This window comes from Monodon monoceros, unplaced genomic scaffold (assembly GCF_005190385.1).
Source record: "Monodon monoceros isolate NGI ecotype Baffin Bay Population unplaced genomic scaffold, NGI_Narwhal_1 Super_Scaffold_6, whole genome shotgun sequence".
NCBI lineage: Eukaryota > Metazoa > Chordata > Mammalia > Artiodactyla > Monodontidae > Monodon > Monodon monoceros.
The window spans coordinates 9,547,386-9,572,583 of record NW_021703783.1 but is presented as its reverse complement, the minus strand read 5'-3'; the positions used below and the strand labels follow the sequence as shown (position 1 = coordinate 9,572,583).

The 25,198-nt window shown below is 45.1% G+C and overlaps 1 protein-coding gene across 1 annotated transcript in view; it reads left to right on the top strand.

The window, feature by feature from the left end:
* Positions 1-2,974: 2,974 nt before the first annotated feature.
* Positions 2,975-25,198, top strand: part of HEBP1 (heme binding protein 1) — a 25,478-nt gene continuing 3,254 nt past the window's right edge. Inside the window, exons 1-3 of the mRNA XM_029206575.1 lie at positions 2,975-3,121; positions 12,105-12,243; positions 14,009-14,189. Coding sequence (XP_029062408.1) covers positions 3,044-3,121; positions 12,105-12,243; positions 14,009-14,189 — 398 coding nt within the window. The 5' untranslated portion in view covers positions 2,975-3,043. The remainder of the gene's footprint in view (positions 3,122-12,104; positions 12,244-14,008; positions 14,190-25,198) is intronic.

The following is a 25,198-nucleotide window of genomic DNA, read 5'->3' as shown; positions in this document are numbered from 1 at the left end:
TTTGTTCTCTACATCTGTGACTCTATTTCTGCTTTGCAAATAAGTCCACCTGCACCATTTTTCTAGATTTCACATATAAGCGATGTTATACGATATTTGTTTTTCTCTTTCTGACTCATTTCACCCTGTATGACAATCTCTAGGTCCATCCACATCTCTGCAAATGGCACTATTTCGTTCAACCCTGATCTTTTGAACTAATCTCTTTCCCTGGGTATCATTTCCAAGGAAACAAATACAAGAGTTGCAGCAACTGCTCTGATTAACTGTAAAGTCCTCTGGTGTCGTTTTTCCCACCGTTTTCAGCACTTGGTGATTTGAAAGTTGGAGTTCAACTTCCTGCCCTGACAGCCCTAGGCAGTGAGAGAAGCGTTGAGTAAAAGCACAGGCTTGTTACTAGCTGCCTGCTCTTAGGTAGGTAACCTACCCTCTCTAAGCCCCAATTCCCTAATCTGCAATGTTGGGGAAATAATAGCGCCTTCCTCCTAGGGTTACTGTGAAGGTTAAATGTCATCAAGCAAATAGAGCACTTATGATGCTTACCAGCTCATACCCAGCCCTCAGTAAGTACAAGTTATTATTATTTCTCTCCTACCAAATTCTGCTTCATCGTAATAATATTTTTATTAAAACTATTGCAAAAATACATACATCTGTCTACAGATACATACATACGTGTGCCTACAGCACACACGCACGTGCGCGCGCACACACACACACACACTGAACATTATTCAATCATAGCACCTAATAAATTGCAAAGGAAAGTGTCTCATACCACATCAAAGTCTTTAGATAAAGGAAAATACCTAATAATCTGTGCTTTAAAATGCTGCATTTATGCCATGCTCTTGAAGTAGCTGGGTTCAGTTCTTGGTAGCAGAACCAACCCAACCAGGGGAGGGAGAGAGTCTAGCCCTTAACACTGTACACAGTGCTTTTAAGTGCCTGACAGGCTCTTTTAATCCACTCTGCAGTACTGTGAGGTGACCTTATTACCCCAACTTTGCAGGTGTAGAAACTGAGGCCTGTAATCTTCTGACCATATGTCCTCTGATTTCCAAATGCTTTTGCTACGTGACGCCAGGGAGAATTAGGCCCCATTTCATTGTACCTAGTTTAGTAACTAAAATAGATGATTAGCTCTAATATCAAGAACAGTTTTGTTAATCATTCAACAGTTGTTAAGCAATACCTGGGTGTGGTAAGAGAGGAAAAGGCTAAAGAAAAATAGATATTTGCCCTTTTAAGAGCTTCATCTGTAATAAAGGGACATACCTATGAGCAGCAAAAATACTCAGGGACTCTTACAAAGCAACATAGTTTCCCATGAATTGTAAGCTGCATGCTACTTCATATTTTAATATCTCTGGATGCTGTAAAATCAATTGAACATCACAGTTTACTTGTTAGCAGTTGTTTGCTATCTTAATAGCACATAAAATAACATGCCTCTTATAATCAATAGCCTCTTATATAAGAGTCAAGAAAATATAAAATAATTAAATGGCCATTTCTTTAACAGCAATCAACAAATATTTGCCAAAAAGTAAATCGTTTTATCCGTAGGTAATAAAGTTAATATCTGTTACCACAAAACTGGAGGTCATCAGTATCACCATTATTGATTCCTACTGTCTGGCTCAGGTTCAAGGTCTTCTTTCCCAAGAGGCAGGCACAGCAAGAGGCTCCTCAGCGTTGGGTCAGAGCAGCCTGCACAAATTAGGCTAACAATTAGTTTAACAAATTCAGATGACAGTGTAACCAGTGGGGAAATGTGCAAAAAGAACCCTCATGTGGACAGAACATTTGAATAAACAAAATGGTACAATGAGTTCAGACAGAAAGAGCACATTGCTCCTGGAAACACAGTGAAAGTTGTATTTTCAGAGAAGTCGAATTTCAAGGGGTGACTTAGAAGGGGAGGACGTGCTGATGGAGGCGGCAGCGTGGTGCAGTGGCAGAATTCAAAGCGTGTATGGAGATCTGTAAAAGTCTGGGTGACAGGGGTGCCACAAAAGCATGATGGACAGTGAACCACAGTCACAGATTCAAATCCTGACCAAACCTCACACTGGTTTTTGACCTTGGGAAAGTCACTTTATTCTTTTAAAGTCACTTTACTGGGAAAGTCATAATTATGTTGAGTTTCGGTTCCTCCTTTGTAAAATGACTATAAAATACTTACTTTTGTGCTGTGAGGAGGAGAGGGAATATTTGTAAAGTATTTGGCAGGGAGAGCAGACAATAAATGGTAATAAAATTGGTTAGAAGGTTTTGAACAGAAGAAGTGAATGAGCAAAGCTATGATTTGGGAGATTAACGTAGAATCTGTGATTAAAACGGGCTGGAGAAAGTGCTAAGTAGAAAACTAGTTAAGATGCTTTTTCAATCGTCTGGATGAGAGGTGGCGGGGCGGAGGGCAAAATAGGACATCTGTCGGTGGAGATGCAGCAGCCAGGGGTCCCTAAGGGCGGCGGCTACAAAGCCTGTGAACCTGATATAACACCTGCCTGGGGACAGGGCCTGAGGGTGGAGGCCCGGCAAAGCACGCGAGGAATCCGAAAGTTCTGCGGTTTAGCGCCCAGGTACCTGAGAGAGGACACGGCGGGGGACAGTCTGGGAGGGTTGGCAGAGGGGTGTTCACCACCGCTGCCTAAATCCCACACCGGGGCGCATCTGTTTCAGGCCGCCAAGGAAGAGGTCAGAGTCAGTACGGGAGGCAGGGCAAGCAGAGGTCGACCGGCTTTCCCACCGATCCCCGACCCCGGCGGGCGGCCGCGAGGACGCAGAGCGCGACCCCTGCTCCGCCCCTCCCGCCGAGTCCCACCTCCCTGAGGGCGTTCCGAGGGGCGGAGCCCGATGCGCCCCGCCCACCCACCCCGCGCTCGCCTCGCCCATTCGACACGCTACACCCTCCCCGATCGCCACGCCCATCCGTCACGCCCCGCCCTCCCCCCACCCACTCCGGGTAGACCAGCTGACGCCAGCCGCAGCGGCCACCCAGCTTCTACCCGTGCATCCAGAGCGCCGCGGCGACACCATGTTGGGCATGATCAAGAATTCGCTGTTTGGGAGCGTAGAGACTTGGCCTTGGCAGATCCTGAGCAAAGGGGGCAAGGTAGGCCCACAGGGCTGCCGGGGACCGAAAGGGCGGCCGCGCCCACCGCACCCTGTTCGCGGCTGGAGCGTGGACAGGTGGGGCAGAAACGTGCCCGGGATTGTGCGTTCTGGCGTCTGCCGTGGCCACGGCCCTCCGATGCCCAGCGCTTGGACTGGGAAGGAGGGGAGTAGGAGGTCGGGTGCAGCGGGGCGGAGGGCTCTGCTGGGAGGAGGGGAGACAGTGAGGCAGGTTGGGTTTGACGGGAGAATCCCAGCTTACCGAGATGGACTGCGCCTCTTGAGTGCATTCGTCCATTTAAACATTCCAAACTTTATGAATATTTGTTCGCTGAGAGGCCTTCGGTTGCAGGAAAGACTGGAAAAGTGCTTGTCCTTGAGAAACTCCCAAACTGTCCTTGGTGGAGAACTGAATATAAAAGAACAAGATCTGCTCTGCGAAGGAGGTAACTGTTCAAGTCCGGGAGCGCAGGCGAAGGAGCAGTCCGTTCAGCCAACGGGTGATAGTGGGGCCTGCGCAGAGAAGGTGCCGTCAGCTAGGCCTCCGGGATGTGCAGGAATGCACAGAAACAAGAAGAGCCCGTGCAAAGGCCCAGAGCTGTCAAATGGCTTGTTGGCCTATGGGAGTTGGAGTCCTAGAATACAGGATGAGTGAGGAGGGCATCATTGCAGTTTTCCCCCAAATTAACATTAGTGCTCACCCAGGCAAATTGGACTGCCCCCTGAAAACAAATCTGCCACTAGATGATAATCTCCTGTGGACAGGTACTTTGCGCACCTCGAGGCTGTATACTCAGCTCCCTGCCCAGTGCTTCGTCTGTTAAAGGACCGTGTTGTCTGGGGGGCCAAAGTCAGGTACCCATTACATTGATCATCACACAAAAGCCCTCAACTAGAGTCTGGACTCTTCAAGCAGCTATAGCCAGAGACCTGTTACTTCATCTGTCTATATCTGTTTCCTTAGCCTTACGTAGAATAAGCACTTTAGCCCTGATCAAAGGTGACCTATTCAGGTGCCTACAAGCAGCCAGGCACATAATGAAAATGAGTGACAAACTATAAGGCAGCGTGCGAACTGAGGCAAGTTGGAGACAGAGAACTCAAGTCCGCATCTGCAAAGGGTAATTCCAGGCAGTTGTCATGCAGTGATGTGAACCAGGGTTGCTGGGTTTTTAAGGAAAACCAGCAATCCAGACTCTTCATGTGAAATCTCTAAATTTAAAATTTATTCATTCAACAAATAACTGTTGAGTGGGCCAGGTACTCTTATAGGCAACGGGGATAAAGCAGTGGACAAAACTGGCAAAAATCCCCGTCCTCATGGAACTCCTCTTTTAGTGACTAGTGAGCAAGTAAGTCAAATATTTCATGTATCAGGTGGTGATCAGTGCTGTGATCAAAAAATAAAGCAGGGGGGCTTCCCTGGTGGCGCAGTGGTTGAGAGTCCGCTTGCCGATGCAGGGGACACGGGTTCGTGCCCCAGTCCGGGAAGATCCCATATGCCGCGGAGCAGCTGGGCCCTTGAGCCATGGCCGCTGAGCCTGCGCGTCCGGATCCTGTGCTCCGCAACGGGAGAGGCCACAATGGTGAGAGGCCCGCGTACCGCAAAAATAAATAAATAAATAAAAATTTTAAAAATTAAAAAATAAAATAAAGCAGGGAAGGGGAAGAGGGACTAGAGAGTGTTAGGGGTGAGGCTACGGTTTTAAGTAGGACAACTGTGTCAGGTTTTTGTGGGTTTTTTTGTGGTACACAGGCCTCTCACTGCTGTGGCCTCTCCCGTTGCGGAGCACAGGCTCCGGACGCGCAGGCTCAGCGGCCATGGCTCACAGGCCCAGCCGCTCCGCGGCATGTGGGATTCTCCCGGACCGGGGCACGAACCCGTGTCCCCTGCATCGGCAGGCGGACCCTCAACCACTGCGCCACCAGGGAAGCCCTGTGTCAGTTTTAACTGTTACAAATGTTTGTAAACCCTGCGGGTCAGATAGGCAGTAGGATCTGTCTGTGGTGGGATGTCGCCTGTGTGCATACCAGTCTGTGGACTCGGCCCGATGATCTCCAGGGTCCTCGTTGGCCTTGACACTTGAGGAATCCACGTGTTACCCACAGCTTGCAGAGAACTTTCCTTTCCGTAGTAGAATTGGACTCACTTTGTCTTTGGCGTTAACAATTATTTGCAGTGCAGGCTGAGGGTCTGGGCTCCCAGTGGGAGGCACTAGAGGGAGATAGGAGGGCTGGAAGAAGGGAGAGGCCAGGGTATTTCTCCCTCGCCTCCTCCTCCCTGTCAGGTCTCTGGAAGCAGGAGCTTCTCTGGGGCTCCAGTTCTTGCTAGCCAGGCCACCATGGTTTTGGTTCTCACCAAGTGATCCAGGTATCTGAACTCAGGTAAAAGATCACCCTCCCTCTACCTCTGTAGGGCGCTTACTAACCTCAGGGTTGCTTCACTGTCCCTGTTGGGCATCTCAGCTCTTTTATGATCTGTGAAATCAGTTCTCTGAATCAAGGTGCCTCTGTTCAGAATACTCCAGTCATTTGGTTTTCTGTTCGCCCCTTATAGTACAGTGTCACCTGCCACTGATTTGGTGTCTCCAGGGATAAATGCAACTCCCTGATCAGCATCTCCCCTCAACATTTGATAAGAATATGGAGCCATACAGGATATTGTTACCAGGCTGAAGCAGATCATTTAACCTGAATGAACCTCAGTTCCTACAACTGTAGAAAGGGTATCAAAATATCTTCCCCATCCACTCCCAGAGTTGCTAGAAATATTAAATTGTTTAAGAAACACGAAAATGATTGGTAAACTAATACACCCTACAAATGTAGTAATATCATTATGTTGGAACTCATTTCAGCTCCACTCTTACTAGCCTCGTGGTCACAGCTCACTTAACCTCTCTGATGCTAATCATGAGAGAAAATAATAATCCATGTCTTATAACATTGTTTTGAAATTTAAAGGAGAAAACCAATTATAAATTGTTCAACAAAATACCTAGCACTTGATTGTTAACTTGCCCTTAGTTTTCCAGGTAATTTGGGTTAAGTTACTTAACCTCTCAACCACTCTGAACCCTGAAATTCCTCAGCTGTAAGATGAGAATGACAGTGCCTTATGTGACAATTAATTAAACAGTCGAAGATTCTTGTAATCTTTTTTTTAAAAAATATACAAATTCAGGGTGTTGTTATTGTGAAGAGAGCCTCTTTCTGAAATGATCTCTCTCTTCCTGGAAAGAGTCTGGGTCAGAAACCATTGTTCACTTTCCTGGGTGAATGAATATATTACACAGGGTGCCCCACGTAGCTCAAAGTCAGACTCAACCAGATGTTCAGGGCTGATTCCAGGCACCTGGTGGGGAGGCCCAGGCTGCTGCAGACCTTATCAGGTCCTTCTGCATTTCTTGGGGAGGGAGAAAGATGCACAGCTCTCTGTGTGGGGTTGGGTGGGTCTTGTGGGTACTGAGAGCAGGACTGATATTAGTAATGGACATCTTTATGGGATTTGTTTCCAGCCTGTGCACATTGATTAGGACCCCACTGCCTGGCTTGGAATCCTTACCCCACCTCTTGCCACTGTATCTTGGGCACGTTACTTAACCTCTTGTTTTCATCCGAAAATGAAGATAAAAACACTTACTTCTTCACAGGGTTGTTTAAAATAATACGTGACACATAGAAAGTACTCAGGTTGATCATTATTATAATAATTATTGTTGTTTTCTTATAGTGAGAAAGCTGGCTTCCAAAATCAGCATGTATACCAACCACAGCAGGTGGCAAGAGAAAAAAAAAAACACCCTTGCAGAGGACCTTGCGAGGCATTCTTGCAACATCTCTGTCTGGGACTTGAACTTGACCAGGGTTCCAACTGAATGTTGAAAACTTCTATTTGTGGCCACTGGCTGAAATCCTCATCTAGTTACTGACGTGGGAGCACAAGCTAGCTGAATGTGGGGTGAGGGAAGGCCATTATGCCATTATTTTGTTACACGTAACAAGGAAATGCACTCAAGATGTTAAATTTGAAGAATCACATGTGCTAACAGTGTTAACTTAGGTGCTTTGTTTTCTGCAGAAATAGAACTCTATTTAAATTCAGCTCCCTGGAAAATCAGAATAGTTGGATAATATCCATCTCTCAAAGCTAAATTTTCATAGTGATGCAGTGGTTCAAATGAGAAGTTACAGACATAGATGCTGTGAAAACAGGCAGTACCTGTTGGAGAACCACCTTCAGACAATGTGGCGCAACCTTCCTCCAGGATGGATATATATAGTTAGGCTAGGTTCTCATCTCTCCAGCCAGCTATGGCTACCATATTCCTTTTCATAGTAAAGCCAGGCTTCACTCCACGGCCTCCTTTCCCACAAATCCTTATAGAGGGCCTACTATATATATGTGTAAGACGTGGTCTTAGATGCTGGGAGATACAGCGGTACACAATACAGACAGTCCATGACCCCATGGGGCTTACGATTGCAGTTGGAGATTAAACACACTATTATTCCATTACAATTTCCATTGTAATTATATTCCACTATAATTCCATTGTAATTATAATTACAATATACTATGTTGTGAAAATACAAGGGCCTATAAAAATATCATGGGGAACCTGTTTTAAACCGGGATCCTCTCTGAGGAAGTGACTTTTAGGTTGCGACCTGTTGGGTGAGTGGGGATTCACTGGGCAGAGACAGGAAAGGAATCCCCCAGGCAGAGGAAGAGGCAGGTACGGAGGCCCTGAGGCAGGAATGACCGTGGCATTGAAGCAAATAGCAGAAGGCCAGTGAGGAGGTGCTCTGGGTATGGCCGGCAAAGTAGGAAGAAGCTCAGTGGTGCCTGGACCATCACAGATAAGTTAAGAACTTGGTGAACGACAGCGTTTAGGCGGGGGATTAATTAACGTGATTAATTTATATAGAATGCTCTGTGTATGCTCCCTGGGCAATGCAGCCTCGTTCACAGCTTTGGTTGCCCTTCATGCTGATGCATCCTAACTGAGCCAGGCCCCTGCTGAGTCCAGACCCATGTGTCCAACTGTACAATGGACAGTTTGCTCATCTGTAACAGGAGACAGATAAACCAGTGGATTTGTAAGCGCCCCTCCAGCTCTAGCGTCACCTGTCTTTGAAGTTCATGGGAAGGCAAGATCATTCAGGAAGAAGAGGTAGAGTTAAGCTCAGCCTTAAAGGATGGTAGACTTATCATGGGGGCTGGGCTCCCCGAATCAAACTGGATTCCTTTCTCTGCAGCCGTTCCTTTCTGGCCGTGGACTTTTGTGCCTCGGGGAACAAGCTGAGAACATGCTCACTCAAGACTCAGACACACCTGCAAAGCCCTATATTTAGATTACAAAAGTAGGGTGAACTAATTTGGGGTAGATGAAATGGACTTGCTGTCAGATCACCATCATTGGACTAATGGTTCCAAAATCCAACTCCCTGTGAGAGCCTTCAGATGTTCGGAAATCTGGGTCCTGCCAGAGTCTCTGGCCTCCTTTCTGGCCATGCCCTGCTGGACCGTTCTTGCTCCAGTGGCAGTGAATTACTTATATTTTTCACCGTCATCATAAAGTTCTTCAGCTCTTTGCTTTTACCTCTAGGGCGCCCGCTACCTGAAACTGCCCTCCCTAAACTATCAGAGCATTTACTACATCATATAATAATTATGTAATGCTTCTCACCATCCAACGAGACTGCCCGTATCATATTAATCTCCAAATCTGTAGCACTTGGCAGAGGTTTTCAGTAGATGTTTATTCGATGAATCAATGCATCGGTGACTGAATGTCCAGTTGGATGATCTGTAAGCACCTCAAATTCAGCTTGGCCTACCCAAACTAGTAAACAGACACCCATGTCCCCCAGACTAACCTAGGCGGTCCTCTCCCATGCTCCTACACTGCCCTGGAGCGCCTCTCCCCTTAAACATATTATCAGGTTATAACCTGTTTTCCTGGCTACTTCTATTAGACCATGCCTCCTGATGTCAGGGACCATGTCTTTCATCTCTTTAGTTGTTGGTTGAATGAATAAAGGAAGGAAAGAAAACAAAGGAGAGAGCCAGCCAGCTCTTTCTCCCGTGAGAACTGGTCATTGGTTTCTTCATTTGTAAGAGAAGAAGCTGCATTGAATGACTTTTGATGGCCCTGTTCTGAGTGTGACACGAACCTACAAATGTCTGTCATAAATAACTACCTCAGTAGCTACAGAAAGAGGTTAAAAAAAATACCCAATTCATCCCCCGTGGAGCATAGAGCCTTGTGGCAAGCATTAGACCAGAGTTTGGGGATTTGAATTCTGGTTCCAGCTTCACCACTCAGCAGCTGTGTGGTCTTGGGCAACTCAGTCTCTCTGGTTCTTCATTTCCTCTTTGGTAAAATTAGCTTGATTGCATGAACCTTGAAACCTCTTTCAGGCTGAAATCCTGTGACTCACAGAGTGACATTTCTGGAATTTAAAACATTTTAAGTGGCAAAGACTCAGTGGGACCACCAAAGAAGGCTGGGTCTGGTCTCTGCTATGACAGAAGGAGCCAGAAAGAGCAAAATACCCCGAGTTTACGTAACACAATTTGCTACTGAAGGCTCTTTGGAAGTGTCAGACTCACTAAGGGGAGGGCCTCATAGCAGTCCTCAGAATTAGTAGGCACAGTGCCCCAAAGTCGAGGCCAATTTGTGGCCTCTCGATTCTTGGTCTGGTGCAATTTCCCCTGCCCCATGTGGAGGGAAGTATATGAAATTGGCACTCAGGGTTTATGTTCAGATTTCCCTGACCCTTTCTCACTGCTCGCCTTCAATTTTGCATTACAAAAACAATAGGTGTTTTTGCATTCTAGGTATAAGATTATAATATTAAGTGTACTTTTTCAGACTGTATAGGCCACTCACAGTCCTACCCTCCTCTAGAGATTCATTATATCCCCTTGGAAGTTGAATCTTTGGTCTAAGATGTTGTAGGAAGGCCTGTTTGACCAGCCCAGGGCAGCCAGGTCCTCTATCATGTGTCTATTTTTTACAATCATTAGTAAGAGAGGCACCTCCTTAACCAATAAATAAATATCTTTTGAGCATCTAACATGTAAAGCTCTGGGATATAGTTTCTGTCCACAAAGACCTAGCAGATTTTTCAAACTGTACTGGTTTTCCATTACCAGATAGTAAAATTAATATAGATCAAGGTTTTTTTTTCTTTTAGTGGACTAGACTAAAATTCACTTGAGTAGAGCAGAATAGAAATAAACAGGATAGAAAGAAAAGGCATGTCGCTATGGAGAACAGTATGGAGGTTCCTTTAAAAACTAAAGATAGAGCCTCTATGTGATCCTGAAATCCTACTGCTGGGCATATATCCAGAAAAAAACATAATTCGAAAAGATACACGCACCCCAATGTTCACTGCAGCACTATTTACAATAGCCAGGACATGGAAACAACCTAAATATCCATCGACAGTTGAATGGATAAATGAGGTGTAGTGTATATACACAATGGAACATTACTCAGCCATAAAAAAGAATGAAACAATGCCATTTGCAGCAACGTGAATGGACCTAGAGATTATCATACTAAGTGAAGTAAGTCAGACAAAGACATACATCATATGATATCACTTATATGTGGAATCTTTAAAAAAAATGATACAAATGAACTTATATACGAAACAGAAATAGATCCATGGGCATGGAAAACAAACATGATTACCAAAGGGTAAGGTGGGGGGAGGGATAAATTAGGAGTTTGGGATTAACATATACACACTACTATATGTATTAAATAGATAACCAACAAGGACCTACTGTATAGCACAGGGAACTATATCCAATATTTTGTAATATCTTATAAGGGAACAGAATCTGAAAAAGAATATATATATATATATATATATCTGAATCACTTTGTTGTACTAACACAACATTGTAAATCAACTATACTTCAATTAAAAAAAAAAAAGAAAAGACATGTATCATAATGCATCCGGTCCATAAAGGTAAAGTGTTATTTTGTGAAACTTTGCTTCAAACCTGTATGTTCATGATAGGGTGTGGTGTAAAAATGTATTTCTTGTTATGGATTGTGTTTTTTTTTTTAAAGTTTGAAAGCGCTGCCTTACAGTATGTTCAGGAATACAAAATTTTTTCATATGAGACATCAAATGGTGAAGAAGAGGAAGAGGGGTGAAAGAGAGCTGTGTGGGTCTATAGGGAAAGGGTAATGACCTTAGGACAGAGACTCAACACAGAGAGGGGATCACTGCCAAGGAGGAAGGGTTTGGGGGGCAAGTGACAGTGCAGCTGGTCATTGAGGGGCAGATTGGGAAGAGGAATTGCATCTGGGAGTACAGTGTGAAAAGAAGTACTCTGATTCTTCTTGAATCGCAGCCCTTCTACTAGATTGAGGCTAATCTTGGGGCCATAGAGTTTTGTGGGATGGTTGCTGTATTTCTTTGTTTCCTCCTTCACAATTTTCTCTTCTCTTTTCCTGGGTCTCCTGTTATTCAGAGGTTGGACCTCTTGGCTTGATCCTTTGATTTTCTTTTCTATTTTCTACTTCTTTGCCTTTTTACTTGACTTTCTAGAATATTTCCTTCAATTTTCTCTTCCAGCCTTTCCACTGAATTTTTCCTGTCTGTTATCTTTTTAATTTCCCAGAGCTCTTTGATCTCAGAACGGTCTATTTTTATAGCATTCTGGGGATGTTCTCGGTGGTTTGGGTTGTAATATCTTCTATTATTTCTCTGTGAATATTGATTATATGAAGTTTTTTCTGCTGTCTCTACATCTGTAAGAAATCTCAGAATCTGTTTGTCAGGGCCCTTCATACTCTGGCCTGTCTCTTCCCTGTCACCATAGTTGGGCTCGTTATGGAAGGTTCCTTAGCAGTGTGTGCCTCTGGTAACTGGACTTTCACTGTTTCTAGAGTCGTCACAGGTTGCTACTTTATATCTCTTAAGTGCTGCATATTCTCTGCCTCTAGGGAGAGGTCTCCTATGAGGAGAGGGCCTGTGAAGGTGGGAAGTTTGCCACAGTGGAAGTGACTGATAAGCCTGTGGATGAGGCTCTACGGGAAGCAATGCCCAAAGTCATGAAGTATGTGGGAGGCACCAATGACAAGGGTGAGTATCCCTGAAGGACTGGCTCTGGTCTCATAGGCCAGGGCTGCATAGTCTCACGTCCTCGATGGAAAACACAGGGAGGGACCACAAGGCCCCTGTCACTCCCTGTTTCAGTGACACACGATCTTGCTGTGCTCCGTGGGCAGGGAGGCCCTGGGGAGACCCACTGACTTCGTGCCAGTCTCCCCCGACTTTGTGGGATCCCCACTCAGTAGCACTGAGTTCATGCTTCTCTTCCAGGGGTGGAGACACAATGCTGATTGTTCGTTTCTTTGCTTGTTTCTTTGTTATTTTTTAACCCTCCAGTGCTTATCATGTCTTTGGATTGGTGCAAATGCCCAATTGGTAAGGTGTGCCCACGATAAGCCAGGCCACAGAACAAGGCCAGCTTCTGACATGAGACCTCTGCCCCCACGCTGGAAATCTGCAGAGTCAGCCCCCTGGTAGCTCAGATTGTGTGGGGATACCGCGGATCAGTGAGTGATCCCCGAGGGTCCCCGGCTCTGTTCTGGCAAATAAAGAGCCCGAGAATTCTTAGGCTGCTCCCCTCTTAAAGTCGTGGCAGTCCAGGGGAATTCCCTGACGGCCCAGTGGTTAGGACTCAGCGCTCTCACTGCCGGGGGCCCAGGTTCGATCCCTGGTCGGGGAACTAAGATCCTACAAGCCGTGTGGCATGGCCTAAAAATAATAAACAAACAAACAAATAAAGAAAGAAAAAGACTTGGCAGTCTATGCTGGCTGCCTCCCCGTTTTTAAAATGAGAGGCCTGAAGTTTCAGTGTGCCTATTAGCATGTAAACCATATTTAAATACGAATTTAACTCTTTAGGTCTCTAATTTGTCCTGCACTTTGGAATCAGTGCAAACCCAAAATGGGTCAGAACACAAGGTGAAAAAAAGAGACAACGTGTTGAATTTTTAGGATATATCTCAAGTTGATAATTGAGAAAGTTAGAAACTAGTATCAACCTTAGTAACATTTACTAGGACCAAAGTAATCAGGCTTTGGACATAAGATGACCAGTAGGAGGTCAAGAAGAAATCTTTTCCTGCTTAGCACTGTCATAACATTTTCTTTAGAAGAAAATATGTGTAAAAATTATAAACTCATTAAAAAATTTTGAAAATAACAAAACAGCACCACTAATCCATCTTTTCTTATATAATCATTGTCGTCTTCAAATGTATTTTTTAGGGCTTTTTAATAGGTTTTTAAAATGGAATCATAGTGTTTGTGCAATACATCCTGCTTCTGTCACATATTTCATAATTATTTTACACTGTAGCTAAATAGTCCTAAGCCTAACTATTAATAGATAAATCAAATTGCATCGTGTGCCTATCACTTACTTAGACATATTCCTATGTTGAACATTTATATGAATCCCAATTTTTCACAATTATAAATTCTGCTGCAAGGAAAATCCTATTACCTATAGCCTTTTCCGTATCTTGGATTATTTCATGAAAATCAACAATTAGATAGGAAGTAATTAGATACTGATATATTTACAGTCTTAAATATATATTACCAAATAATTTTTTCCAGACGAGTTGAATCACTATGCTCTTACCTCCAATATATACAAACAAGAGGCATTTTGTCTGTGTCTGATGATATGTTTTAATGCCTGAAATACTTATTATGAATTTCAAGAACAACAAATATTGTCTTGGAAGAAGAATGAGACCAGCAGATGGTCCATGGGCCTGAGCAGGTTCTGTCTCTAACACCCACATCCATCTGTGGGGTTTTGTGTTTTCAGGAATCGGGATGGGGATGACAGTTCCTATTTCCTTTGCCGTATTCCCCAGTGCCGATGGGTCCCTACAGAAGAAATTAAAAGTCTGGTTCCGGATTCCAAATGAGTTTCAAAGCGACCCACCAGCTCCCAGCGATGACAGCATTAAGATCGAAGACAGGGAAGGCATCACTGTCTATTCCACGTAAGGAAACTGTTCTTTAGGCATAGGGTAGCACTTGATTCATCTGCGGTGAGCATTTGCATTTTCTTTCTCCAGTTTTGAGATGGAATTGACATATAATATTGCATTAGTTTAAAATACAACATAATGCTTTGATGTATGTTTATCTTATGAAATGATTACCACCATTTAGTTAACATCGTTCATTAAACAAAGTTACACATTTTTTTCCTGAGATGAGAAATTTTTCTTTTTTACAAATTTATTTATTTATTTGGCTGCATTAGGTCTTCATTGCTGCACGCGGGCTTCCTCTAGTTGCGATGAGCAGGGGCTACTCTTCGTTGCGATGTGCGGGCTTCTCATTGCGGTGGCTTCTCTTGTTGCGGAGCATGGGCTCTAGAGCACAGGCTCAGTAGTTGTGGCGCACGGGCTTAGTTGCTCCCCGGCATGTGGGATCTTCCCGGACCAGGGCTCGAACCCGTGTCCCCTGCATTGGCAGGTGGATTCTTAACCATTGCGCTACCAGGGAAGTCCCATGAGAAATTTTAAGATCCACTCTCTTAGTAACTTTCAAATATACGATACAATGTACAATATTGTTAACCGTGGTCACTGCTGTACATTACATCCCCAGAACTAATTTATCTTATAGCTGGATGTTTCTACCTTTTGACCACCTTTAGCTAGATCTCCCACTCTCCACCTCCCCACCCTCCGGCAATCACCAATCTGTTCTCTGTATCTGTGAGTTCAGTTGTTGTTTTTTTTAGTTCCACATATGAGTGAGATTATACAGTATTTCCCTTTCTCTGACTTATTTCATTTAGCATGATGCTTTCACAGTCCAGCCATGTTGCTGCAAATGGCAAGATTTCCTTCTTTTTATGGCTAAATGATATTCCATTGTATGTATGTACCACATCTTCTTTATCCATTCATCTGTCTATGGACGCTTACATCATTTCTACACCTTGGCTATGGTAGATAAAGCTGCAGTGAACGTAGGGGTGCTGATACCTCTTCAAGCTAGTGATTTCATTTCCTTCAGATATATACTCATAAGTGGAATTGCTAGAGCATATGGTAGTTCTATTTTTAATTTTGTGAGGAACTTCCATACTGTTTTCCATAGTGGCTGCACCAATATACATTCCCACCAGCAGTGCATAAGGATTCCGTTTTCTCCTCATCCTTGCCAGTACTTGTCACTTCTTGTCTTTTTCATAATAGCCATTCTAACAAGTGTGAGGTGACATCTCATGTGGCTTCGATTTTCATTTCCCTGGTGATTAGTGATGTTGAGCACCTTTTCATGTACCTCTTGGCCATCTGTATATCTTTTTTGGAAAAATGTCTATTCAGATCCTCTGCCCACTTTTTAATCTGATTGTTTGGGGTTTTTTTACTCTCGAGTTATATTAGTTTTTTTATGTATTTTGGATATTAACCCATTACATATATACGATTTGCAAATAATTTCTCCCATTTAATATGTTGCCTTTTTATTTTGTGGATGGTTTATTTTTTCTGTGCAGATGGTTTTTAGCTTGATGTAGTCCCACTTGTTTATTTTTGCTTCTGTTGCCTGTGTTTTCAGAGTCAAATACAAAAAAAAAATCATTGCCAAGACCGATGTCAGGGAGGTTACCCTCTATGGTTTCTTCTAGGAATTTTACAGTTTCAGGTCTTATGTTCAAGTCTTTCATCCATTTTGAGTTGATTTTTGTGTATGGTGTAAGAGAGTAGTCCAGTTTCAATCTTTTGCATGTGGCTGTCCAGTTTTCCCAACACCATCTATTGAAGAGACTGTCCTTTCCCTATGGTACATTCTTGGCTTCTTTGTTGTAAATTAGTTGACCGTGTATGCCTGGGTTTATTTCTGGACTCTCTGATCTGTTCCATTGAGCTTTGTATCTGTTTTTATGCCAATACCATACTCTTTTGATTATGATAGCTTTGTAATATAGTTTGAAATCAGGAAATGTGATGCCTTCAGCTTTGTTCTTCTTTCTCCAGATTTCTTTGGCTATTCAGGGTCTTTTGTGGTTCCATACAAAGTTTAACATTGTTTTTCTATTTCTGTAAAAAATTCCATTGAAATTTTAATAAGGATTGCATTAAATCTGTAGATTGCTTTGGGTAATATGAAGATTTGAACAATATTAATTCTTCTAATCCATGAGCATGGAATATCTTTCCATTTATTTGTGTCTTCTCCAGATTTTCCATTAATGTCTTAATAGTTTTCGGTGTAAAGATCTTTCACCTCCTTGGTTAAATTTATTCCTAGGTATTTTGTTCTTTCTGATGCAATTTTAAATGGGATTATTTCTTCCTTTTTTTTTTTTTTTCCTTTTTTTGCGGCACGCGGGCCTCTCACTGTTGTGGCCTCTCCCGTTGCGGACGCGCAGGCTCAGCGGCCATGGCCCATGGGCCCAGCCACTCCGCGGCATGTGGGATCTTCCCGGACCAGGGCACGAACCCATGTCCCCTGCATCGGCAGGCGGACTCTCAACCACTGCGCCACCAGGGAAGCCCGGGATTATTTCTTAATTTCTCTTTCTAAATTCATATTATTGATGAATTAAGAAATACTGAGTACTGACTTTCTTCTTGAATTTCTTCAGCCTACAGCACACAAACATTTGCACTGTATCTAAGTAAATGCCTTTGCCAGTTGCCAAACTGATTTGGATATAGAGAATATCCCCTCAGCTTAAGCTGAACATCTACATTAGCCACAGCAGGGTTCTGGGAGATTCAGAGAATATCTAAGTCAATCTGTAGTTTGGGGTCATGAATATCTGGGGAGCATAAAGGGCTAGAGATACTTCGTTTTTACCCCACACTCCCCTTGAATGCCAGAAGGGCAGGGAGCGTTTGCCAGAGCCGGACTGCTACCGCCTTAGTTATTCATGGTCCGTGGGCCTTTCAGCAGAGCACATGTGCCTCCTATTATTCTAGTTCTGTTTCCAGGGCTTTACTTGGGGTCCAGTTCCCTTGATTTTAGAGAATAGCAGGTGCAAGTGGTTGCATGATTTTATTCTTTAGGCCTCAACCTCCCTTCAGAAGCCAGGTCTCTCCTAGATAATCAGTGACTCCCCAGTTGTTAAAATCCTCCTGTGTGACAGGAGCCTCCACCTCTTCTGCTCCAGCCCTCATTCAGACTTTCCAGCCTTCACTGCAGAGGCTGCAGAGAAAGCAAACTCTATTTAAAGAATACCTAGACTATCTTTACCCAGGGCTGGGACTAGGGTGAGGAAGCGGGCGCACCTGTTGTGCAAAATTTAAGGAGACACTCAGTCTCACGGTTGTCCAAGTGTGTACAGGGTTGGAGCTGAGAGTACCTCCTTAAATCTTGAGCCCCAGGCATCTCAGCTGTCTCATCCTAGTTCCCACTCTATCCTCTCCATCCTCTTTCCTGCGTCTTGGGAGGCAGCCTGGTGTAACACGATCAACAAGTATGTTTTAGTTTGAATCCTGGATGATGCTTGGGGAGTTACTCAGCCTCTAAAAGACTTGGTTTTCCCATCTTGTAAGTGCTGATAATATAATCTACCTCATAGTATTATTGTTAGAGACTATCTTTCAGTATTTACTGAGATGCTATTTATAAATTGCTTAATGTTTATGACCTGTAGTAGGTTTCAGTAATTCTTTCTCTTTGCCCCTTCTTATTCAATAAGAAATGAGGTTGACATGATTAAATCAGGTCACATAAGACTTCAAGCAGAACGGACTAGTTTCTAATCAATTTCTTTTTCCAAACCCAGGATAATAACTTGGTCCCATTTTTTTCTTTTGCCTTTTAACTTTTTAGTAGGGAAATCTTCAAAGTTATAGAAAGATAGAATAAGAAAATGAAACCCTACGTACCCATCACTCATCTTAAATGATAATTAACTCAAGGCCAATTTTGTGTCATGTGTATCCTCACAATTTCAACCTGGTCCCGACCCTAAATTATTTTTAGGCAAATTCCAGGCATTATATTATTTCATTCATAAATATTTTATTGTGACTACTGAAGACTTTTTAAAGATAGAAAAATAATATCTTATTATTCCTAAAATTTTAACAATTCATTACTGTTATAATAATTTTAAATATCCAGTGTTCAGTTTTCTCCTACTAGCTCATAATTTGTTCCTACAGTTTGTTTGAATCTGGCTCCAAATAAGATGCATCCATTGCAATTGGTTGGTACATCTTTTAAGCTTTTATTTATCTGTTGATTTTCTCACCACCACACGTTTTCATTTTTCCTTGCCGTTTATGGATCATTTATCCTAGTGTTTCCCACAGTCTGAATTTTGCTGGTTTCCTTACTGTGGCATTTTAACATGTTTCTCTGTCCCTGTACTGCCTGAAATTAGTAGTCAGAACTAGAGGCATAATCAGATTCAAGTTTGAGTTTGGGGCAAGGATATTTCAAAGATGGTGTTGTGTATCTCCATCAGGGGCTCATGCTTGCCTCTGTTTTTGTGATATTAGTGACCTTAGATCACCATTTCCCAGATGCCGTGTTTCCTTAGAGTTTGTCAAATGATAATATTCTCTGTTTTTCCTTCTTCATTTATTAGCCAGAGTACTTTGGTAAAGAGAAACTTCCCTTCATCCACTATTTGGTTTCCCTGAGATAGAGTTGCAGAAAAAAGGCCAGATACCTTCTCTTTAGCTTGATGCCTTCTCTTTATCAGTTTTCAGAATAATGATTTCATTTCTTAACATCCTCCAAAGGGGAGGCAGTGTTGATCTCTGGTTTTTGAGTACCAATATAAACATATGAATTCAAACATAATTGATGTGTTTCAGTTCTTTGCGGTTATTATTCTCACCGATGCTCAAACTGTCCCATCTTTGGCCAGTGGGAACCTCTTCAAGTTGCTTTCTTGGTCCTTTTGACACGACCCTGGTAATCTTCAGTAACTTCCTTGGTTTCTGGTAGGACAGGATATTTCAAGTGCATCCTGACATTTCTTGCTCTAGAGCTGGAATTAGCCATTTCTCCAAGGAACCCTGGTTCCTTATAGTGCAAAAGGGAATCTCTTTAAAAGCTACTATTCAAGCCAGGTCTGTCGAAGTTTCCTTTACCGCAACCTAAACAGAGAGGAGAGTGACAAAGACGGCATCTAGCCTGGCTCAATGAATTTTTTTTAACCTGTTAGCATCTGCTCCTAAATTAGCATCTGTTCATTCCTCAACTAGCCACTAGGTGTCACTGCACAGTCAAGTGTGCGTTTAAAAGTACCTTCCTGTGGAAGGCAGAGTTGATGACATAATAGAAGGCACAAGTACTGTTTCAAATACACAGTGCATCCTTAACTCAGTCTTCCTTTTTTATGACCTTGTGAAGGGATGTCCAAAGTACTTTACCAAAGTACTCCGGATAATAATTTAAACAGTATTACCAATACTGTTTAAATGAATAGAAGGCTATGAAAAATTAACGTGATCAGAGTTTTTTCAGTATTCACAAGAGGCAACAGAGTTGTCCTCACACTTCGATGAGTGGCCTCATTCCAGACCACTGTCCTCCCTCTGTGCTCTATAAAGGCCACTTAGGTTAGAGCTCAGCCTCCTCAGTGCAATTCAACAGAGACCAACAGCAGGAGAGGTTCGATGGTGTTAACAGGACTTTCATGATCTTAATGAAATGTCTGGGTATAAAGGAAAGAGTTGGAAACAAGGAGTTCATTGTCGGGGTGACCTGTGCTCCAAGCTCAGCTCTACCGCTTAATGGCCAGAGAACCTTTGGCATCTCACCGAGCCTCTGTGTGACTCAGTGTCCTTATCCGTGAGATGGGGGTAAGAGTAGCGCCCCAGGGCTTCCCTGGTGGCGCAGTGGTTGAGAGTCCGCCTGCCGATGCAGGGGACACGGGTTCGTGCCCCGGTCCGGGAAGATCCCACATGCCGTGGAGCGGCTGGGCCCGTAATCCATGGCCGCTGAGCCTGCGCTTCCGGAGCCTGTGCTCCGCAAGGGGAGAGGCCACAACAGTGGGAGGACCGCAAAACAAACAAACAAACAAAAGTTGGTGAATAAGGGGAATTCCCTGGCAATCCAGTGATTGGGACTCTGCGCTTTCACTGCCGAGGGCGCGGGTTCAATCCCTCATCTGGGAGCTAAGATTCCCTGAGCCACGTGGCCAAAAGAAGTAAAAATAAAATAAAACAAAACAAAAAGGGGGATTTGAGGGCTCTTTAAAAATATTTTTTTAATTAAAAACAGAAAAGTTGGTGAATAAGTAAATGAATGAAAGTCTTGGACCTTGCCTCCTGCTCTCCTCCCTCAAGATCTCGGCCCCTCCCGATAGCTGCAGCTGCCACCCTTCCATCAGTAACTCTCCTACCTGACCTCCATCCAGCTCCCTTAAACGTCTTACCATTCCTCAGACTCAATGTGAAGACAAAGGCGAGGCCATTTACGCATTCATTCATTCAGAAAAATCACATCTTCATCATTCACTTACTCTGTGCCAGGAAGCGTTTTAGGTGCTGAAAATATAGCAGGGAACGAGCAAAGCGTCTGCCCCTTGAGGTGGGAGAAACACTGTAGTGGGGAAAACAGACAAAAAGCAAGTGCCTCGAGATATTTCAGGACAGCGTCGTTCCAGAGATAAGAAGTGGTATCTGAACTGAAATTATAGGGAAGCCTCTTTCTACTCAAAAATAAATACATTCGGGGGCTTCCCTGGTGGCGCAGTGGTTGAGAATCTGCCTGCTAATGCAGGGGACACGGGTTCGAGCCCTGGTCTGGGAGGATCCCACATGCCGCGGAGCAACTAGGCCCGTGAGCCACAACTACTGAGCCTGCGCGTCTGGAGCCCGTGCTCCGCAACAAGAGAGGCCGCGATAGTGAGAGGCCCGCGCACCGCGATGAAGAGTGGTCCCCGCTTGCCACAACTAGAGAAAGCCCTCGCACAGAAACGAAGACCCAACACAGCAAAAATTAATTAATAAACTCCTACCCCCAACATCTAAAAAAAATTAAAATAAATAAATACATTCGGGACTTCCCTGGCAGTCCAGTGGTTAAGACTCCACACTTCCCATGCAGGGGGCTCAGGTTTGATCCCTGGTCGGGGAACTAAGATCCCACATGCCATGCGGCACAACCAAAACGAAAAGTAGAATAAAATAAATACATAAATACATAATTCCGGCATAATCTGCCTCAGAGTAAAATGGACTGATAATGAGGCGCTGAAGCCCTAGCCCTGGAGGAATTCTGATACCACCTGAACGGATGTGCGACAATTCTGCACGCAACGTTTGTCCCAAGTGGCAAGTTTGGCTGCATTTGACAAACGTTTATTGGGTACCTCTGCTACTTAAGCCCCTTCCCCTCTGAGCGCCCCGCCAGTGATAAGATTCTGTAACTAAAACCTAATCCATCACCGTTCACTCCCCCAACAGCTGCTCAGTTGTCCCTTTAGTCTAGTACTTGGAAGGGGCTTCAGTCACTATTTCCAGGTGGGTGAACCCAGATCAACAAGGTAGTGCTGCTGCCTTTTATCCCAAGCTCCCTGGGTAGCATCGCCGTGTAAACCTCCTCGGGCGGCTCCCAAATCAGCATGTCCGAATGGAACTCACATTCCTTCCCACATCTGACCCCCAGTGTTCTGTCTTCCCAGAGGCCCCTCCATCCTACGCATCCCGTTCACATCCATCCTGACTCCTTCGTCTTCAACTTCAGTGTTGGCCAAGTCCTGGTCACCTCCTGGCTGTGCCTTCCCCTCGATCCGCACGGCCACGGCCCTCATCACCTCTTGCCTGAACCGTTGCCGAGGCCTCCTTAGCGTTTCTCGTCCCTCCAGCTCTGGCTCTGCTGAGAGGTCCTTTTGTCTCCGCCAGCCCTAAAGCACAGGACCAACCGCACTACTTCCCCCTGCTGTTGGGCTCTGCCCGAGGCACATCTGAGGTTAGGGACCAAGGCCAAGCTAGTAATAAAATAAGAAGGGAGATGGGTGGACTTTGGGTTGGGTCCCCAAATGTTTGGCCGGGCAGTGAAGCCTAGTAAAATGCCTTGTTGTGGTGTGTACTGTCGTCCACAACACAGCCCCACTCCAGGGGTCCGCCTAGCCTCAGAGCATCCCACCCACACCTCCCAAGCCCTGCCTCAAACACACACACATACGATATCCACTCCCAGACCTTCACTCACTCGCCCAGCTCCTCTCAGCCCTTCCCCAGCCTCTGCTCATTGGAAGCTCTGTGAGGGCAGGAATTTTTGTCATGTTGTTCATTGCCGCCATCAGAAGAGATGCTCAAGAGATAGATAGCAGCTTGATATCACGTCCGTAGCATCCTCCCCTTCATGTTCTAAGTCAGAACCAATCCGTCCCTGTTCCCTGCCCCCAGAGCGTTCTGTGTGTACCTCCGTTCTGGTGTTTTCTCCTGCCCTGCCTAATCTTTATGTGTGTCTCTGTCCTGGCCACTACAGTGAGACCTCGCCCGGGTAGACAGTCTTCCCCGTCGTCTTTACGGCTCTATGCTCTCGAGAGCGTGTGCTTCCCGCTTGAGCGATGCTCAACTCGATAAGCCTGGTTCAATCTGACTGAATGAAATGCCACACGGCGTTAAGCTTCTTTCCTGTTGATGTGGAATTATCAGCTCTTCGGCTTATGCTTCTTCTCAGCACAGGGCCATGTGCGTGGCAGACTCTCCACAGATCTGTGCTGACCTGTTGATTGTGAAGGTTCTAGGCCACGTCGGATGGTCAGGCTCAGAGTCATTCCATCTCTCCTCTTCCTCGCTGCCTGCCTGCTCCAAGCACTCCCTGAAAGATAACACGTTCTGATTTTTCGGACCTCGGACCAAAGTCTCCGTCTGTTAACCCGCCTCAGTGACACCTGCATCATCCGCCCCCACCCCAACTCTTCCAGACCTGTTTAGACAGTTCCTTTTTTTTTTTTCATGTTTATTGGAGTATAATTGCTTTACAGTGGTTAGTTTCTGCTTTATAACAAAGTGAATCAGTTATACATACACGTATGTTCCCGTATCTCCTTCCTCTTGCGTCTCCCTCCCACCCTCCCTATCCCACCCCTCTAGGTGGTCACAAAGCACCGAGCTGATCTCCCTGTGCTATGCGGCTGTTTCCCACTAGCTATCTACCTTACGTTTGGTAGTGTATATATGTCCGTGCCACTCTCTCACTTTGTCCCAGCTTACCCTTCCCCCTCCCCATATCCTCAAGTCCATTCTCTAGTAGGTCTGTGTCTTTATTCCTATCTTACCCCTAGGTTCTTCATGACATAGACAGTTCCTTTTGTATTTCTGGAATCCAGGGCATGTGTGTCCTTCTTCGGTCCCCATGGTAACCAAATTCTTGGGAATACTGAGCTCTGACTACAGAGCCCTGGTGGTGAGCGGCTTTGAAGAGGGAGACTTAGACACTGGTTAACAGGCTCGCAGAAATGATGTACAGACGTCCTGTTTCTTTCCTTTAAGAAGCTCAGAGCACTTTACGAGCATTCCTTAACTCACACTCAGATGTGCCCGTGGACTTGGAGAGCTGGGGGTGCAGCGTGGTTATCCTCCGAGTGCTGCGTGGAAGCTGAGCCCTGGGGAACGAGGCAGCCAGAGCTGGGCCTCCTTCACATCTTAGGGCTCTGCGCCTGGGAGGGTTTGGCTTTCTGGCTTGTTTGTGCGGTTCTGTGATGGGGGTTCGGGTCAGCTGGTTAGACTGGCAGCGGGGAGCACACGCGGATCTGTTCCGCAGCTCATCCAGCTTTGCTCGTTTCCCAGTAGAATGCTTCCTTGATGAGGCAATAGGGACATTTTCATCCCATTATAAGCATCTTAGTCAGCCTGGGAAAAAATAGAAAAAGTCAAGGGTTTCTTTTTCTTTTTTCTGGTCATGGATTTAAGAATCCCTGAACGATGACGTTCTCCGCCTCACTCTCTTACGGGTCTCCTTGGACTCAGGCGGGTCCTTCTCAGCGGCCTTTGCGAGTCTTCATCCTCCTCCAGCCGCGGGGGACTAGGATCTCTGAGAACAGCCTGCTGACTTTCTGTACGCTCACCACCTGGGCCCCATCGCCCTCTTCGCTGTGACCAGAGCCGGCACCTACTCACAGGTGACGCCCAAGTTTCTGTCGCTAGACCCGTCTCTTTCCCCGGTCGTATCTCTGACTCCAGTTCCTGCCCAAGTCTAGGGAGATTTCGCAGTGCCCAGCGCACACTTAGGGGCTCAATAATTGTTGCACGAATTCGTTTCATCGAGGCACCTTCATAGAAATATGCCCCAAACCAGATGAAAAACCCACCCGCCCCGATTCCCTCCTCTGGTTGGCGGTGTCAGTTTCCATTCAGAGACTTAACTGGAAGCCCTGGAGAATCCTTGACTCTCTCCACCCCACCCCCGCCCTGGCCTCTCCCTGCCCCACGCTCACCTCCCACATTGGCCTTTGTCCAGGCCTTCGTCATCTCTCCGGCAGCTGTTCCTGGCCTCCCGTGACTCCCTTCCCCTCATCCCTCCACCCCCCAACCCCAGAGGGGTCTCTCCAAAATACAGTCCGATCACGGCAGTCCCTTAACTTTAAAACCCCTTCCTGAGTCCATCTTTGCATCTAAGGTCAGGCTCAGAGTCCTTAGCGTGCCCTTCAAGGCCCTTTCCAGCACGGCCCCAGTCCATCCACTTTGTTTGAATCCCCACCACTGTGCCCTTAGTAGGTGCTTCAGATTTTATTCTGTGAGTGAGTGAAGATGGAGGCCAACAGACTTTGCCCTCATCCTTACGCCTATCAACATGAAGACAGCGACTTCCGTCATTTCTCCCAGACGGTTCATTTAGCCAAGAGGTCTAATATGTGCTAGGTGCCCAGGATACACCAGTGGCCAAAGAGTGACAAAGATCCCTGCCCTCATGGGGCCTGTATTCTACCAGGGGCCTCAGACCATAAACGATGAATAACTTTTATATAGTATGTTAGAAGGTGAGAAGTTCTGAAGAAAGAAAAGGATAGGAAAGGACGGAGGGAGGAAAGAAGGAAGGAAGGGAGGGAGGGAGGAAAGAAGGAAGG